Consider the following 18,029-nt stretch of genomic DNA (forward strand, 5'->3'; position numbering starts at 1 on the left):
GATCTTTGTACAGGAGGTGGAGGTAAAAAATTTTCTCCCTTAACTCCAGCATAACAGAACTGCAAAAGGAACCTGAGGAAGAAAAATGTTACGTTTAACAGGGGGGAGATCAGTCTCAAATCCAGTCTATTTCTTGTCATACCTAGTTACCTTATCTAAATCTATGTGAAGGACAAGGAGAACAGAAAAGACATCTGGAATCAGGTTTATAACATGGGGAAGATGCTAGAGATGCCTTTTTGGCCAGCATGTAAGTGCCATCGGGCTTAGGGAACTGTGTAAGCCTGTCTTCTTTTTATTGGGAAACTCCTTTAGCTTCATTACATTGGAGCTAGGTTGATAAATTTCAGTTGTTTAAGGGAAAAGGTCTCTTGAGGACCTTTACTCTGCCCATGTATCAATGCTTGGGGAATTATCCAAAAACAAGAGACTTAACCACAAGCATACAGCCTCACAGCAAGGACCCAGAGAAGTGACCTTTAGTTCTTGTTTTGTATTTTTTTCTTATTCTACTGTATTTCAGCAGCTAGATGTTATACAGCTTTAGTTATGTTACTGAATGGCAACAGCAGATGCATATTGCTGTTGCCATGCTGCTACTCTACCTCTGGAGCATTTTTCCTAATATGACTGTGGCCCAGCTAGCTTTCAGGTGACACTTTCCACAATCCCTGATTAGGTGAATTTGTACATCTTTGCTCTGGATGTGCAGAACAGATTCTGGCCTTCCCTCTAGGTATATAGATTATAAATGTAGAAGTGTTGCTTCTTTTGTGAAATTTTGTTATCTGGCTATAATTCTTGGCCTTGAAATTTATAGGCGTGATGTTGGGAAACTGTATACTTCAGCATGCTTTGTCCCCATAGACAGACCATTTAAGCTGTCAGATTTATCAAGTCTTCTCTAGAGACACTCATCAGATGGTCTTCATCTAGCACATAACAAAATGATAGGTGTACTGGATGTCAAGCAAAGTTGATTGCTTTCATGAACTTCAGTGCAAATTTTGTGGAATCTAGCGGCTTGTCGTGTTCTTTAGAGGTTTCTTTGTGTACTCGATATTTAATATTTAGACAGCAAAACACCTGACTTTAGGAGCATATGACATCTCTACTCCTTGGCCATATGGCATAACTGAAAAAGTCATTTGGGCCTCACATGGTATGAGACCTGGACAGCACAACCCTGGAGGAACCCTTGAGGCCCTGTAGCGTAAGGCCATCCTGTGCTATGTCTTTTGGGAGGCTGATGGTGGCAGGGGCATTTAGCTCTGGGCAGGGGCAGAGCGCTTTGAGTGCTCTCACCCACCTCATGAATCCTAACCATACAAAACTCAACAGCCTGTTTTTTGTTTGTTTGTTTATTGTTCTCAAGTGCTCTAGATTTCACCAGTTTAGCCCAACTGTAACTTTTCACTTGCCTCTTGAGACTTGAACAAGGGGCCTGAGCTGCTTTCTTCATACCCTATTCTCTTATGCAGTGGGATCTTGCAGCTGCTGCTTGAGCACATGTAGCAAAGAGCACCACACTCTGGGAAAGCCTACGCAGGAGGAAACTTAATGGAAAATATTAAGGAGAAAAAAATGTGTTTGATGGACTTTTAATATAAAAAGGGGGGAGAAAAAAGAAAAGAAAAGGGGGAGGGGGAGATTTATTTGCTGTAATAGGAACCAAATGTTGGCTGGGACAGCAGCTGCACTCTCACTCTTTCCCTGTAAATTGTGTAAGCGGCTTTTCAAAGGAGGCATTACAGGGTGCAGGGCTAACTTACTGGTCCTGACTTAACCCTTGCCTCTCTGGAGAGAGGTAGGGAATATGGGTTTCCAGGAGAGATCAGTGACTTTAATTACAGACCCAGTCATAAACATATTCTAGACAGATAGCAGTAGCCATTTACTGTGTTCATCCTCATGTGCTACTGCTGCTATCCACCCATAAAATGCAAAATCTGCTTAGATAAAGCACTAAAAAAATATATGGTGAGGAATACATAGAGCCCATCAGTCTTTTCCAGTTTGGTTTTCAATAGACTTGCCTACATTGGTAGTAGAAGAATGTCAGTACAAGTCACGTTTTGTGTTGATCCACTTGATCCATGCTAGGATTTTACAGTGGAACCTCTGCAGCAAGGAATACCTTTCCCATCTCTGCAAGTGGTGCGGTATTGCATCTAAGTTTCTGGTACTTTGAATTCTGTGGAGTGTTTCTGTTCACCCCAGAAACTCTGCCTGGGCTAGGACAAGTGATCAAATTTAAGGTGGCACTTAACATGTCTAAGTCTGAATGACTTACCTTAATCAAAGTGGAGCTAGACAGTACAGTGAGGTAACTTCACTCAGAGTCCACCTATTCTGTCTGAACTTCATTAATTAATTAATACTTTAAAATTGGGGCAGGGGTGGATGACAAGACATGGTTCAGGCAATTGCATGTCAGATTTAAGCAGGTAATCTTCCCCAAGACTTCTTCATGAGAGTAAAATGATACCAGGTTTCTGTGTTAGTCTTATTGTATGTATGTCTTGCTGTGAAAATATTTTTGCAGGCTCTGACTATATTTGCAGGTGTGGAAGTATGTGCAGGAAACATGAAGCCAGAACCACCTCTCGCTCAGTAAAGCTCACCCCTATGTTTGCACTAATTGAGGGTAGAAAGGCTCTGTGATTTTGTGAATCTAGTTCACACGGAGGAGATATGCTCAGTTGCCTTCATTGCTTCTCCAGTGGCCTCTGATGAGGCAGAATAGGATGAAGGCATTGAACTTTGCAGCCAGCTGGCTGTTAGTTTTCTTCTTGATTTAGCCTTTCTACTAAGTGAATTTCAAAGCTGCCATTTGTAAAGAGAAGAAAAAAATAGTGTTATTTACCTGCCAAGTATTTGCCAAATCAGAGAGTCTGACAGTATTTTGTAGTTGGCACGGAGCCAAGGATGCTACTAGGGGCCCAACAAAAATTGGCTTCACTGAAGGGTAAATATTTCATTTAATTTGCTAAGATTGGCAAGTTCAGTGCTTCTGAAAGTAAGAAGCTGATAAAGCCAGCTAAATCCGGGAATAGTTGAGGTAGATCAGGCCTTGCCTGCAGAGGTTTTCCAGTGCTCCATAACCTCATCCTGCCCTTCCCCTGCTAGACTGTCACAAGGCTCTTTTGATGCACCTCATTTCTTACCTGCTACACTCGTGACCTTGCCTGTATATGGAGGCCCAGGACCAAAAATGCACTTAATTTCTGATCTGCAGTAGAACTGAGTAGGTACTGCCTTGCCTTTGTTATAAGAAAATCTTTTTGCTCCAAACCCCAGGTTTCTTAATAGCAGGGAAATAGCAGGAATAATTTTCAAAAGCCAGGGAGCAGGAAATTAATTATACAGCAGCATATACCAGAAAAAAAGGAAGCCCATGAACTTTGATAGTACTTGTAGAATAAAGTGAAGGAGCAAGAAGGCAGTGGGCTTTCCCTTATAGCTATTGCACATGCACATCTGGAATAATGCGCTCAGTTTTGAGCACTTGCCTAGCCCCAAATACTGATAAAGTGGAAAAAGTTCAGAGAAAAGCAATATACAATCAAAGGCCAGAAGGGACTGAGTTGAGGAAAAAAGATGAAGGGAGTTAAATGTGCCAAGGTTGGCTAAGCTTGAAGAAGGCATAGCTCTAGTAGTGAAGGTTTAGACCTGAAATAAGAGGAAGGTCATGCAATAAAACAGAGAAAATGTAAGTTTAATTGGGAATCTCAGGGAAAATTCTTGACACTGAACGTGTGTGAAGTTGTGCAGCTGAGAGTGTGACACATGGACTCCTCCAGCCACTGAAACATGCGCTAATCCTGCACTACAAGGAGATAAGTTGGACGCTTTTGCTCACATCTTTGTTTTTGAATAAAATTCTTGTAACAACATCAACTCTCTCAGTTGAAAGGGGGAATTGTGAGAATAGCAGAGGGGGACTCCTGACATTTGCTAGTAATTATGCACATTAAAATGTCCTGGGATGCTTGAATTGTGCCTCTGGTAGCTATTACAGTTAACCTGTGAATGGATCTGGAAATTGTAGTTAAATCCACAGAACTTTTCATGTTCTTTGCCTAAGCCTACTCAGTCCCAAGGCTTTTCACATGGACCTTGTACATCTTCTGTTGTCTCATGGCACAAAGATACTGATGGTGAGAACCTCTTGTGTAGGTAAAAGTAGCTTGAGTTGCTGGGAAAGTGGGGAGCTGAAGAACTAAGGCTGAAACTATTACAAGATGCCTGCATCTGTGCCTCATCACTAAGAAGTGAAAGTTTGAGTGATAGTCTGGAACAGAAACTCTCCTACATCTCTGCAATACCTTCACCATGGGAGATTGCATTTGTCGCTTTGAACTGGATTTGAACCCAAAATGCAGTTCCATAAGTTTATTGTGCCAATGCAGCCTTGACATGCTGCTCATTAACTGTAAAAGCTTTTCCTTGGCTTCTCTTGCAGAGCTCAAAAGCAGATTGCAGGCCAGGTGATGGCATCCTCGTTTTATACAGGCCAGCTTCTTCCTGCCCCTTCCCTGTCTCCAAGACCATGCACCATGGCGAGTTCTGGACAGCTCCCTGTGCCTCAGAAGATCTCCAAAGTCCCAGGCAGAGCTCCTTTAGGCATATTAAAAATGCTTTGTTTGCCCCTGGTTTTTTGGAAAGCTACCTTTCTTTACCTTTGTAACATAGCTGCTGCTGCTGCATGTTTTAGGGGCTTACATGTTCCAGCAATCAGAACTACAGACCATGCTAAAATGCAGACTCTTGCTGACTAAACTGGACCAAAGTCATTCTTTTGTAGACACTCCTGATAACAGCAGAGGCCAGGAGCAAACCATTCTCAAAGACTTGTTGCTCTGTTTTTCAATTTTTAATTTATTGCTTTTGAAGCTGAGGGGAGAGAAAGAGGGAGAAAAGACAAAGAAAGGCCTTGAGGCAGGCAGCGCTGTGAGAGGCCCGACAGTCCTGCATCCCAGCCAGGCCCCCAGCGTCCTGGGCTTTGTCCCACTATGTTTATCATTACTACATAGCCAGCCCCAATCTAGGGCCTATTGTTAGGGATGGAAGAAGCATGTAATGTGCCAAAGAAAATGTTCTGTGTTTTTCTGAGTGCCTGAACATAAGTCAGCAGGATGCTGGGAGCTGCCACACTAGACAGAATCATTAGTTACTATGCCAACTACTTTCTAGCAGCTGGTGCCCACCAAGGCTTTGTACTAAAAGCTTCTTGGACTTGTCATACCACCTGAATGCCCTGTGGGAAAGAAACTGCTGTCTAAGTTTGTCTTGCATTCCATGGCAAGGTGGGAGCACTGATTTATAAATGCACTGGGTTCTCTTATTGCCAGCAATGGCCCTTGTTCAACCTTAGCTCCAGCCTTTACAGGAAAGGATGTGAAATACTTTCATTGTCAGCTTGTTTCCTCGTTTAAAAGGAGGATAATTCTTTTCTCAGTTTGCTAGACCTCCAGCTATACTGACTCCTGCTGTGATCCTATCGGTTCTCACAAACTAAGCAGGGTTAAACATAGAGGAATATTCTTCAAGAATGCTGAAGCTTCATTTTCACAAGTAATTTGAGCCTAGTTTGCATTGCCTTTCAATGGGATGTAGGCACTTTTCAAATGTTTCAAAAGTGCCTGCTTAATAAGTGATATATGGGGAACACCAGTATACTTCATGAACTGGTATTGTTGCCTGCCACACAGGAGCTGGTATCAAACAAGTGCCTAGCTGTGCCACTGGAAGAAGGCTTCAGTTGGAATATAAAGGAAAGCCCTACGAGTAATATTTATGATACCTGAAAATCTTTAAATATTTTTTGGGAACATTGGAAGCTTTAAACCCAATTTATATCCAAATTATACATAAAGAAATTATATTCTGAATCCCTTCTACTCCTGCATTACCCTCCCCTCCCCTGGTTACTTCCTTGTAGTTTCACTTTAGTAAAGATTTTTCTTTGCCCTGTCCTCTGCTGTTGCCTTTTATTGTCCTCATCCCAGCCAGCAGTGGTGGTGTGGTAGTAGACCCTGCTTTGTCAGATGTTTGAATGAGTTACTTAGGAATGATGGATACTAGGAGAAGTGTGGGCTATCATTAGTAGTTACCAGTGTTATTCTTTTAGTATGGATTTGTTGTATGTCGGATAGTTCTTCATCACTACGAGATTCTGAGTGAGTGGTGTTCTGTGGTTTGGTCTTGTCTACAGCTTCAGTCCTTGGTATTCCCTTCAAATCTGTTTGAAGTGGGAACAGAAGCCAGCTCTCTCCTTTCTTGTAAGAGCTGATAACCACATCCCTTCTGTACGGAGGCTGGATTTCATTGAGCCTTCTTTTTCTGTAGTCAATGAGCAAATGTATTAGTATTTTATTAGTATTTAGTATTTTAATACACTAGCATTAGTTCCTAGTACAGGTGTAGGTAGTTGATTGCATAAGGGTTGCTTACATCAGAAAGGAGCTAATGAATTGGAAGAGAGAACTAGAGCAGAAAGGGAATGTGGAACCAGAAAACCTGGAGATGAGCGCATGGTGTTCTAGCACTTTCAGGCTGGGTTGCGATCATAATAGCCTGGAGATCTGTTGAAATTGGTCTCAGAAGCAAACCTGTATCTTTTTGTGATGCAAAAAGCTGCAGCAGAGAGGTCTTATGCTGTCAGTGAAGAGGAAGAGGGAATTCTGGCCCAGGCTTTACGAAAACTACAGTTGAAAGAAAGGAACACAGTGGGTTTCTTGCCAAAAATACTGAGTAGCCCTAAGGGCTGCTGGAAGGACAGAATCTTGGTTGCAAAGGATGGACCATAATGCCAAGGCTGAGATTTCCTGTACATAGTGAAGGCCTGAATTCTGGCCAGGTCTCTAAACTAAGCAACTCATAAATAATCCTGAGCAAGCTGTGAGAAGATTGCTCACAACCAGCCTGGCTGACAGAATGAAACCCAATCTCTTCTGGTGGCACAGGCAGGAATTTCTATTTCCTATTGGTGTGTGTGTGCATCTATACCTATATCTGTCATCTGTACATGTGAGCAAATGAATATTCAGTCAATTGTTAGTGTTCAAGCAATAATCCTGAATTGAAAGCAAGCAGGTCCGTGAGTACTGACTCCATGATCCTCATTTCCAGTGGGGGTGTGTGGGCTTTTCTGGTTGTTTTTGGCTTTGCCTAAAACGGTGTGAGTTGTGAAAAAGCTTTTCCTTCAATTTGGGGTATTTATATAGTCTCTCTGCCATGTAAACTCTATACTATCTATTAACGTGCAAGGTCCCCTACAGCTTTTTTCCAGCCTTCGTTACTGTGCTGAGCCTGTTGTAGAATTCCATAAGCAGAAGAGCTAACTTCAGGAAAGGTGCAGAGGTGCTGTCATGCTTTGATAAATCATCTGACAGGCAGAGACTGAGAGTAGGAGCTGCACCATGATGCATTCCTGTGAGCATGGCAAATAGACTCAGAGCTGGAGCACGTCTCTGGCAGCAGCATATTGAGTCTCAGATCCTAAGCCCTGTTCTCCTGTACCAACGCAAACTTTGCCTTAGATGTAATATCAGCAGCTTGATAACATGTTATATGGGGACTTTCCAAAACTGCAGATGAAACATCTCTCTACGAAAGTGATCCGATGACTTGCAAATATGCAGGCTTTCTGTTGTCAAATATTTAATGCTTATATTATAAAAGGCTGAAGTAATGTATAACATTTATACTGATTTCCATCTACAAAGAAGCAAAACCCATGGAAGCTAGCAGAAGCCTATTCAATCCAGAAGGGATTCTGCAGACCATGAGAGTAAAATCTACTCAGGAAAGCAACAGTGTTTTCAATATATTACCTAGAAAAAAGTAAGTGCTGTTGTCATGCATTGCGTGGAGTGAAGGTATTGGAACCGCAGAGAGTTGTGTACAAAACTGTCTATGCTGCAAGAAAATGTTAGCCAAAGTTTTTGTGGTTTTGTTTGTTTTTTTAAATTTAGTTCTTCCTAAACATTTAATAACATAGTTTTAACAGTGTTTTCCTGGGTAGTTTAAACCAAGCTTATCTGGGCAATATTATATCCTAAAGAATTTATTTTGGGCTATGGATCATATATTGGTTAAAACAGGAAAAGTGGATTAAAACCGGTCAGAAACCAAATGAAAGCATTTGAGAGTTCATTAAAGTGGACAAAGGTTGGAGCAAGGCAGCAATCCCAGTGCATTTTAAAAAATTGGACTATCAGTCTTCAGTATTTGTATTTCCATAGTAGTTAATCCTTTGCCAGATATCTCAAAACAAAAGAAATGAGGATCAAGGAAATGATACTAAAGTTTTGCCATTCAGTTAGTGGCCCTCACAGTACTACAGACTGCAGTCACTGTACATCGTCTCTGTGGCACAAAGCCAATTTGGCTATCAGCAGGTCCAACTTTAGTGGAGTTTTCATTTACATCAGTTTTATCTCCTCTATTTCATCTTGACTTTATGTTTTAGAACAAATCACTCAATGTTTAGCTTCCCAAGCATTCTTTTGGATCAAAGGATAAATTTTACGTATTGCAGGTTCTGAGCTGGAGGTAGATATGAGAGAAGTTGGAACAGACATTAGTTTCTAGAATTAATCATATAACTTGAATGAATACCTTTAGAGAGTGCTTGACTGAATTCTCTAACTTCTGACTGAGACCTGAGACAGGTTTTGTTTCAGACCCCTGATGCATAAACAATACTGGTTGCATTTTCGCAGACCAGAAGGACTATCTGGTTCAATGTCTTGCCACAAAAGGAGAGCAAAGGAGAATCTCCATCCTTTATTGGATGCGGGGGGAAACATAGTGACAGAGGACAAGGAAAAGGCTGAGGTACTTAATACCTTCTTTGCCTCAGTCTTTAATAGCCAGACCAGTTGTTCTCTGCGTACCCAGCCCCCTGAGCTGGAAGACAGGGACAGGGAGCAGAACGAAGCCCCCATAATCCAAGGGGAAATGGTTAGCGACCTGCTACACCACATAGACACACACAGTTCTATGGGGCCAGATGGGATCCACGCAAGGGTACTGAGGGAGCTGGCAGAAGTGCTCACCAAACCACTTTCCATCATCTGTCAGCAGTCCTGGCTGATAGTCCAGCTCCCAGTTGACTGGAGGTTAGCAAATGTGATGCTGATCTACAGGAAGGGCTGGAAGGAGGATCTGGGGAACTACAGGCCTGTCAGCCTGACCTTGGTGCTGGGGAAGGTTATGGAGCAGATGATCCTGAGTGCCATCACATGGCATGTACAGGACAACCAGGTGATCAGGCCCAGTCAGCATGGGTTTATGAAAGGCAGGTCCTGCTTGACCAACCTGATCTTCTATGACAAGGTGACCTGCTTAGTGGTATGCGGGAAAGGCTGTGGATGTTGTCTACCTGGACTTTAGTAAGGCCTTTGACGTTGTCTCCCACAGCATTCTCCTGGAGAAACTGGCTGCTCGTGGCTTGGATGGGCGTACTCTTTGCTGGGTAAAAAACTGGCTGGATGGCTGGGCCCAAAGAGTTGTGGTGAATGGAGTCAAATCCAGTTGGCAGCTGGTCACGAGTGGTGTTGCCCAGGGCTCAGTATTGGGGCCAGTTCTGTTTAATATCTTTCTCAATGATCTGGAGGAGGGGATCGCGTGCACCCTCAGTAAGTCTGCAGATGACACCAAGTTGGGTGGGAGCGTTGGTCTGCTGGAGGGTAGGAAGGCTCTGCAGAGGGTTCTGGACAGGCTGGACTGATGGGCCAAGGCCAACTGTATGAGGTTCCGCAGGGCCAAATGCTGGGTCCTGCACTTGGGTTACCATACAACCCCATGCAACACTACAGGCTTGGGGAAGAGTGGCTGGAGGGCTGCCCGGTGGAAAAGGACCTGGGTGTGTTGGTTGACAGCTGGCTGAATATGAGCCAGCAGTGTGCTCAGGTGGCCAAGAAGGCCAATGGCATCCTGACTTGTGTCAGAAACAGTATGGCCAGCAGGACTAGGGAAACAATTGTCCCCCTCTACTCGGCACTGGTGAGGCTGCACCTTGAATCCTGTGTTCAGTTTTGGGCCCCTCACTACAAGAAGGACATTGAGGTGCTGGAGCGTGTCCAAAGAAGGGCAGTGAAGCTGGTGAAGGGTCTAGAGCACAAGTCTTACGAGGAGCAGCTGAGGGAGCTGGGGTTGTTTAGCCTGGAGAAGAGGAGGCTGAGGGGAGACCTTATTGCTCTCTATGGCTACCTGAAAGGTGGTTGTAGTGAGGTGGGGGTTGGTCTCTTTTCCCAAGTAACAAGCGATAGGACAAGAGGAAACGGCCTCAAGTTGTGCTAGGTTTAGGTTGGATATTAGGAAAAACTTCTTCACTGCAAGGGTAGTCAGGGTAGTCAGGCACTGGCACAGGCTGCCCAGGGAAGTAAGTGGTTGAGTCTCCATCCCTGGAGGTATTTAAAAGACGTGTGGATGTGGTGCTTAGGGAGATGGTTTAGTGGTGGACTTGGCAGTGCTAGGTTAAGGGTTGGACTTGATGATCTTAAATGTCTTTTCCAACCTAAACTATTCTATGATTCTATTCTATGATTCTGTGAATGTCCTGCTCAGACAGTAGCCCATGGAAGATTCTGCGGGAAGACCATTAGGTGATGTTATGGAATGGTGATACTTCCCAAGTACTCTCTGGGACTCAGTAATCAGTGATTTTCTGGCCAGGAGATTATATCTTTGTTTATATGTGTATATAAATGTCTTTTATATATGTTAGTGGCTCTTGCTTCTGTAAGTTTGTCTATTTTTGAACCCCTGTAATTTTTTTGCGTCCTTAGCTTGCTGTAGTAAGAAGGCATCCACAGTTTAATTATGTTATGAGAAAATCTGCCTCCTTTTGTTTATTTTAACGTGCCCACCTGATGACTTCATTTGGTTTTTCCTATGTCATGTATCATGAGAGGTGAGTAATTGTTCCCTATTCTCCTTCTTCCTGAAGCTCATGATTTTATAGGTGTTTTTCATATTTCCTTTCAGTTGTCCTTTTTCCAAGCTGACGAGTCCTTATTTACTTAGTCATTCCTCAATATATAAGCTGTTCCATACCTTTGATCATCTCTACAGCATTTCTTTGTACTTTTTCCAGTTCTACTGTATGCTTTTTGAGAAGGGAGGAGGGACAGGAGTTAGAACTACCCTCAGTATGCAAGAGATGGATGCAATTTTGGTTTATACCGTAGCATAGTAGTGTTCCTGGTTTTGCTCCCTATGCCTTTCCTAATAATTCCTAACACTGAATTTGCTTTTTCTGAGAGTATTTTAATGACGTTTTCATAGAAAAATCTATTATAACTATAGTTATAAGGTCTCCTTCCTGAATAAAATAACTAGTTCAAAGTCCATCACTGCGTAAAACTAGGATTGTGTTTCCTTGGGTACATGACTTTGTAGTTATTAAATTGAATGTCATCTACTGATTTAATGTCTGATCATTCAGTAATGTGATGTTTTTTTCACGCTTCTCAGTGACTTTCAGTTTTTCAGCAGCAAACTTCTTTTTATTTCATTCTTCTTTTCCCAGATCACTTAAATGTTTTGAACAGCAGAGACCACAGCACAGATTCTTGTGGGACCCCAGTGGTAATCTCCTTCCATTGTGGAGACTGCTCATTTATTCTAGCTCTGGTTTCATGTGTCTAACTAGTTATGAAATCCATGAGAAGTAACCCCTTTATCCTACGTTGGCTTACTTTATTTAGGAGCATTTTGAATGAACTTACCAAATTTTCTCAACTGAGAAATTGCTGGTTTGAAAAAGTTACTCTAGGTAAATGGGCAAATACAATTGTTGTTTAGTTCAAAACAGAGGTATTGAAGATCATGGTCTTTCAGCAGTACTGATGAGGAATAAATCAGGCTGTTTACTGAGCACTAGTATGACTTTGATGGAGCTCCTCAGCTTTGTATCTGGTGCAGTTGATGTTTGTTTCAAGGGCTGGTCTGCAGTAACCCCCAGCTATCTCCCAAAGGGTGCATCCCAGTCCCAGAACAGTCCTTTGTGCTTTTCAGCTGTCAGTGTGACCTGACTATACTGGGGTGGGGGTGGGGGTGTGTGACGTAACAGAGACTCCAGCTACTTCACACAAGGGAAAAATCCAATGAGCTTTAACATCAGAATGGATGGTGGAGTCTGTATCTATGCAGTGGAAGGAGCAGATACTAGCCTTGGGATGGGAGTTGAGGCCAGGTGATGGTAACCTGCTGATAACCCATGTGGTGTGCTGGTGGGATTGGAGACGGGACAGCTGGGGATCGTTTCAAAGATACCTTGTGCCTTGTCATGTCCTCCTTTTAAGTTATGCTTTCTGTGGCATCCCGTGCCCAGCAGGGGACAGTGCTGGGAGGCCAAGCAGCACACACGCATCCATGGATCCAGAGCTCAGGAACTGCAGGTAAAACCACAGTAGGAGACGATCATGACCCCATTACTGGGGCAGAAGGGGGAAGGCAGGTTTGGAAGAGGGAAGCAGCTCTCCCAAGGTTAACCACAGAGCCAGATTCGGACCTATACAACTTGGGTTTCAAGGCCTGAGTACTGTCAGGAACACTATAGTTGTCACTTTCCCAAGCACTGGTGAAAGGAAAAGAACTGAAAGGCTGAGAATCTTGTAGCAAAAGGGAGCAGGGAGTGAGAGTCACTTATCCAGTGTTGCACTTGGGTACAATGGAAGCAAAGGACTGAGGAAGCATGGGTGAGATCCCTTGAACAGAGAAGTCTAGAGAAGGTTACCTACAGCCAATGGCCCATAAGAGCAAAAGTGGTAGTGGTGCTCCAAGGAGGAGGCCCAGAAGGATGCAGGGTGGAGATGCTGGCAGCTGAACTCCTTTTCCACAGCTCCTCTGTTGCTGACCCTTTAGTGTTTAGAGTCCTTGTCCTCAATTTGCTTCAAAAGGGATGCATTAGGTTATTTTTGAGGGAGAGTACATAGGGCTGGCAGTTGCTTCTGGTCTTGTTTGAAACATCCTTCTGAATATTTTAAGGGTTTGCTGTGATGAAGCTTGTGGGGGAAGGTGCAACACATTCAAGGGAAGCTATGACATGTTCAAAGAATCTAGGTTGTAAGTTTTGATAGGATCCTGAAGCAAGGAGATTGCAGTTAACTCCCTTGCCAAAACCATGACCTACACTCCGAATCATGGCACGAAATGTAAAAGACACCAAGTATCTTTTACATCCCAGTTACTTACGACATGCACAGGAGATACAAGGGAAGTCTGCCCTGGGAATCTGAAAGAAACATTTGGAAAGACTGGCTGAGAGAAACATGACAGAGATCAGCAGAAACTTGGGAAGCTCAGGCATTGAGGCTTGAAGGTTTTATTAGCCAGAGTGTCAGGATTCAGTGGGTCATATGGCATCCTGCCTTGTGAGCACAGGATGTGTGAGTTGCTGGGCCATTGTAGCCTCTTCAGGACACCTCGTGGTCCTGTCAGTCTGCCACCTGCTCTCTGCAAAGCCCCTCAGCCTTGTGTAGAAGTGCGTTGGTGCTGCCTTCTTGCTGAGGCTTACAAACTTCAAAGCAAGCCAGTGACCTCCTGTTGGTACTTATCATGTTGCAGGCCACAGCTGAACTTCCACCGTATAAGCCTGGGTTGTAAGAGCTCCTGCCTCTTTGCAGGAGGCCTTTTCTCCTCTGGGAAAGGCTTGTATTACTCTGATGATGAAAGAAACGAGCCTATCTTCAGTCCCCTCAGGTCTTTTGGATTCGAACTGTGTGGAGTCAATATGTACCCTAGTTGCAACCTCATCCTACCAGTCCTTTATCCTCCCTGCGGATATTGTATTGCATGTCTCTCTTCTATTCCACTCTCACTGCAGCATGTGTGTGCTTGGCGTAAGCTTTGTGTTAGTGTATTAACAAAATCTCTACAAATCCAAACAAATAATTATCTCATTAGTGATGGGAATCCTTAGCTCTTTTCCTGCTGCAACTCTGCCTCTCTTCAGTGTTAATCAGCCACAGACATGCTCCAGTTTAGAGTTTTTTCTTCTCTTTTCCTTTGTTCTCCTCAAGCGTGGTGTTATGGCTAGTCCCAGCCTGGAATTCAAGAAACTCCTTAGCAAGATGGCAGTTGGCACATGGTACCTCTAGCAGTTGTTGTGCTTGCTGGAGCCACTTAATACAAATTCATAGCTGGCTAAGTATTAAGAGATTTTTAGGAAGCAGAAGTGCCTTGTAAGCAGGAGTCCTCATATGCAGAGTGGTGAAAGCGTGATGGCTCTTCTTTCCTCAGGGCTCCAGAGAATCATCGTTTTGCCTGGGAAGGAGAGATGGAGAACAGTGTCTACAACAAGGTGACACGGAGTCCGCTGGCACATCCCAACTCTCAGCTCCATTTTGCTGTGCAGCAACTTCAGCAGCAGAAACTTCAGTCACAACAGCTGTTGGAGCAAAGCCAAGCCCGGCACCAGGTAACTAAGAGAGAGTCCTGCCTGGGATGTAGCAGTGCTGAGTCTTCAATGTGCAGAACCAATCCAGAGCCAGTACATATGGCAGAGCTTTTGTGAAGGAAGTAGCTCTTCAAGTGGGTTGCAAAAACAAACTAATATTACCTGCAGTGATTTTGATAGCATTTTGATGCTTTAGTTCCCAGTGGCTTTTTCCACTGCATTGGCATCCTCTTCCATTTGGCTACCGGCATGCTGCTGCTTGCTTTTCTGCACCAGTTCGGGGTATCCACTTATAGTGTCTCAGACAGCCTTAGAACTGTCTACAGTCTCCACCGTTCTTTGTCACTTAATCTTGTCACTGATGATATATTCCTGCTTTGACTTGAGTTGTTCTTGGGTAGTGCTTCAGGCTGGGTCACTGTTGTATTTCAGTGTTTCTAAACATAGGGTCTTGAAATTGTGTTGGCAACTGTCCTCTGTGGCAAACAGACCCTATCAAGGCTTCATCTTGACTAAACTCTCCTCCTCCTGGATGTTTTCTCATACGATGCAGTTATCAAAAGAGCAGTATGTTAAGGGGACTCAAAAATTATTTAGGAGAATCTAAATTCTTTTGAAAAAATGTATTGATTTCTTTTAAGAGCCTTCAGTGTACAGGAGGCATGGCCACTGACCCTGATGCCAGATGCAAGTTTTCTCTGCAACCCTGAAAATCTTCTCCAGGCATCCTACACATTTTGTTATTACTTCATTTAAGATCTCCTTTAACTGCTTTACATGGAACCATCTGACAGATACATGATTGCTCTGTTACAATTGCAAGGAGAAAAGATTGGCTAAGTGTCCAGGAGCTAGAGGAAATACGAAAAAGGGTTTGTATTGATGTTCTGGATGACACCTAGATGCCAAGGGTGGACCACTGTGTCTGGAACTGCATTTCCATCCTGCCTGGGGAATCTTCCAAGGTTACAATGAGTTCATTGATGCACTCATTACTTTTCTTTGTTATTATGGAGAGAGGTGTGTTCTTAATTCTGAGTGATGTCCAAAAGCCTTCCCTGCTAAAGGGAAGGAAGTCTTTGGGTGAACGAACCTTCACTCAAAAGAGATTGGTCTCCATTAGGAAGGAGCTATTTGCTGGGCAGTTTGGCAGGACTGGACTCTTACAAAACCCTCAACAGAACTAACATGTGGAGGTCTGAACACCCACTCTTCCTCCTGTGAAGCAGATGAGTTGCTAGTCAGGGTCCTTGAGAACAGGTTACAGGCAAATTGCCCTCATCCTTGAGCATCTTGAAGGAGAGGCCATTCTGCCTTTGCTCCTTGCACTCCTTCTTTCAAGGCCCTCACTTAGCCATGCAGTTTCCATCCCCAAATTCCCTCACCTACAGTCTTCTTGCTCCCCCTCTGAGCAGGAGATCTTCCTTTCATCTCCATTCAGGGGTCTCTGGATGGGCAGCTGTAGCTGCTCACGAGCTCAGGAAAGGGCTGTAAGCTGGCTGTGCCTGTGAGGAAGCTGGAGCTGGCCATGGGGCCTGGCTGAGCCCTCTTCTAATTGCTGACATTGAGCTGATGTTATTCTTGGCCTGGGGCAGAGCCATTACTCAGGAGTTTCTGTTAAAGTGATTCTTTGTTAAACCTCCTCTCACCCCCACAACGTGCCCCTCCTTTCTCTCCCTCCCTTCTCCTTCTGAGCCAAGCAGTTTGGAGTTGCAGTATTGAGGCCATTGCCATGCCGCAGGGCTCAGGCTGCACTGAAGCTGCCATTAATGAAGAAAGGTATTTGCTGAACATGGGGGCTTTCAGACTTTCTGTAGTGAAAACCAAATCTTAATAAAATGATTGTCTCTTGGACACTTCTTCTCCCACAAGACATTATATGGAGCCAGCCAGACCTCCTCTTCCAGTCACAGTTGCACCGATCTTCTAATGCCCCTCCCAGTCACTGCACTACCCTCATCTTTATCTGTCTATCCCCTGCTCCCTCTCTAGTTTCCTGTCACTGACTTCCTCCTTATGCTAGTTAGCTTCTCAGACTTTGGTTCTTTGACTTGGCCTTTCCAAGAGCTGCCTCCTCTTTGCTGCTGCTTACATACTCCCTGCCCTACATCTCCTTCCCACTCACACTGCTTTGACTTCCATCCCACCTTTTCCTGATGGAAGTCCTGCTGGCCATCATTTGTCCTCTCTTTTTCCCCACAGTTGATGTAGCTTATCCTAGCCTGCATGGCTTTACCACATTTCCTAGTCAGTGTCACGTAAGCCACCTATCTCCCGTTGCCTACTCTTTCCCTTCTGTTCCTTCCCATGTATTGAGATCTACTCCATCCTTTGTTGTCTTGCCTGCTACATTCAAGTTCCTCAGCCTCCTCTCAACAGAAGAAATATATCCCCCAAAATGGAAGGCCTATCACTTGAAAGAGTGTCATGATCTCTCTACTTTGGGGAATGCATGCAGGATATCTCCAAGCCTGTTTCATCTGATTGTTCAAGTTCTTGTTAGGGTTAGAAGGCATGCTAGCTGTTTGTCAGTAGCTGAAGTGCATTTATTAATATATCTCAAGGCACACCCTGAGTATGGCATGACCATACATGACTAGATGCCAGTCTTTCATTCTCTCTGTGACAAATGGACTAGTCATATGTATATGGATAGCATGTGAACAAGTAACAGAAGCACCATGATTAATAACACAGGCAAATCTTTCTGCCTGTACATTAATCAGTTTCAATATATTGGAGATGAGATGGATGCATTGGAAAGTATGGAAGTTCCTAGTCAAGTGTCTGTGTAATAGGAATACCGCATCTGCCATGCAGTGGATGTATCTCATCATGAAGACTTATTGCGTACTTCTTTATGGCAGCACCCACTCTTGGTTGAGCACTTTCCAGACACTTAAGAGTGATGATTTCTCCTCCAGGCATTTAACAATTTGCAGAGAAGCAAATACTGTGTAGGTGGAGGAAGAGGAATAATAACCAACAATTTTCACTCATTGTATGTGGAAGTTAGTTCACACAGTTGTAGTATGGTGGAAATAGATCTTTGATGCCAGAATAAGTACTTCGTTCCCTGAATAAAAAGAAAAACACCAAACTGACTCGATGAAAATCTAACAAATGGATGCAGTGATAGGGACCAGGAACAGAGACAATACAGAGCCTGAGAAAAGAGAAAAAAAAATGAAGGGCCAGAGTTTGAAAGTGGAGACAAGAAGCTTAAATCTGATATCAACAAAATCAAGGAACAAGAATTACAAAATCAAACCGAAAGACAAAAAAACCCAGGCTTATAGCAGTATTTTTAATGTTTAAAGGAGACTTCACGTGACACATTATGACCTAGATGTTAGTATCACTGCTGCAGTTGGCAAGGCAGTTAATATACCATCATTGTTTATTCTCTAATTGTTTCCTGTACTGGAAAGACGCCATTAGCTGTTAGGGAGGTTCCTCCTTCTCTGTGTGGCTATGTTCTGTCTGCTTAGCCTAGCATCTTCTGGGTTTAGAATTTTATGCCAAACATTGCACATGGGAAAAAAGCTAAATTAAAACAAGAAAAGTACAGTCGTATAGTGGAATGATCCCCATCAGTCCTGCTTATATCAAAAAA

The 18,029-nt window shown here is 43.6% G+C and overlaps 1 protein-coding gene across 7 annotated transcripts in view; it reads left to right on the forward strand.

Annotated features, from left to right (window-relative positions):
- TTLL5 (tubulin tyrosine ligase like 5) overlaps positions 1–18,029 on the forward strand; it is a 151,590-nt gene that overhangs the window by 104,107 nt on the left and 29,454 nt on the right. For all 7 annotated transcript variants that reach the window (XR_015702251.1, XR_015702252.1, XR_015702253.1 and 4 more), the window contains one exon: positions 14,257–14,434. Coding sequence is in view for 4 of the 7 variants with exons in the window: in XM_087747363.1 (XP_087603489.1) it covers positions 14,257–14,434 (178 nt within the window). In the remaining 3 variants the exon portion in view is untranslated. The remainder of the gene's footprint in view (positions 1–14,256; positions 14,435–18,029) is intronic.

This window comes from Nipponia nippon, unplaced genomic scaffold (genome assembly GCF_047370975.1).
Source record: "Nipponia nippon isolate SJK-2023a ecotype South Korea unplaced genomic scaffold, ASM4737097v1 scaffold_11, whole genome shotgun sequence".
NCBI classification, from domain to species: domain Eukaryota; kingdom Metazoa; phylum Chordata; class Aves; order Pelecaniformes; family Threskiornithidae; genus Nipponia; species Nipponia nippon.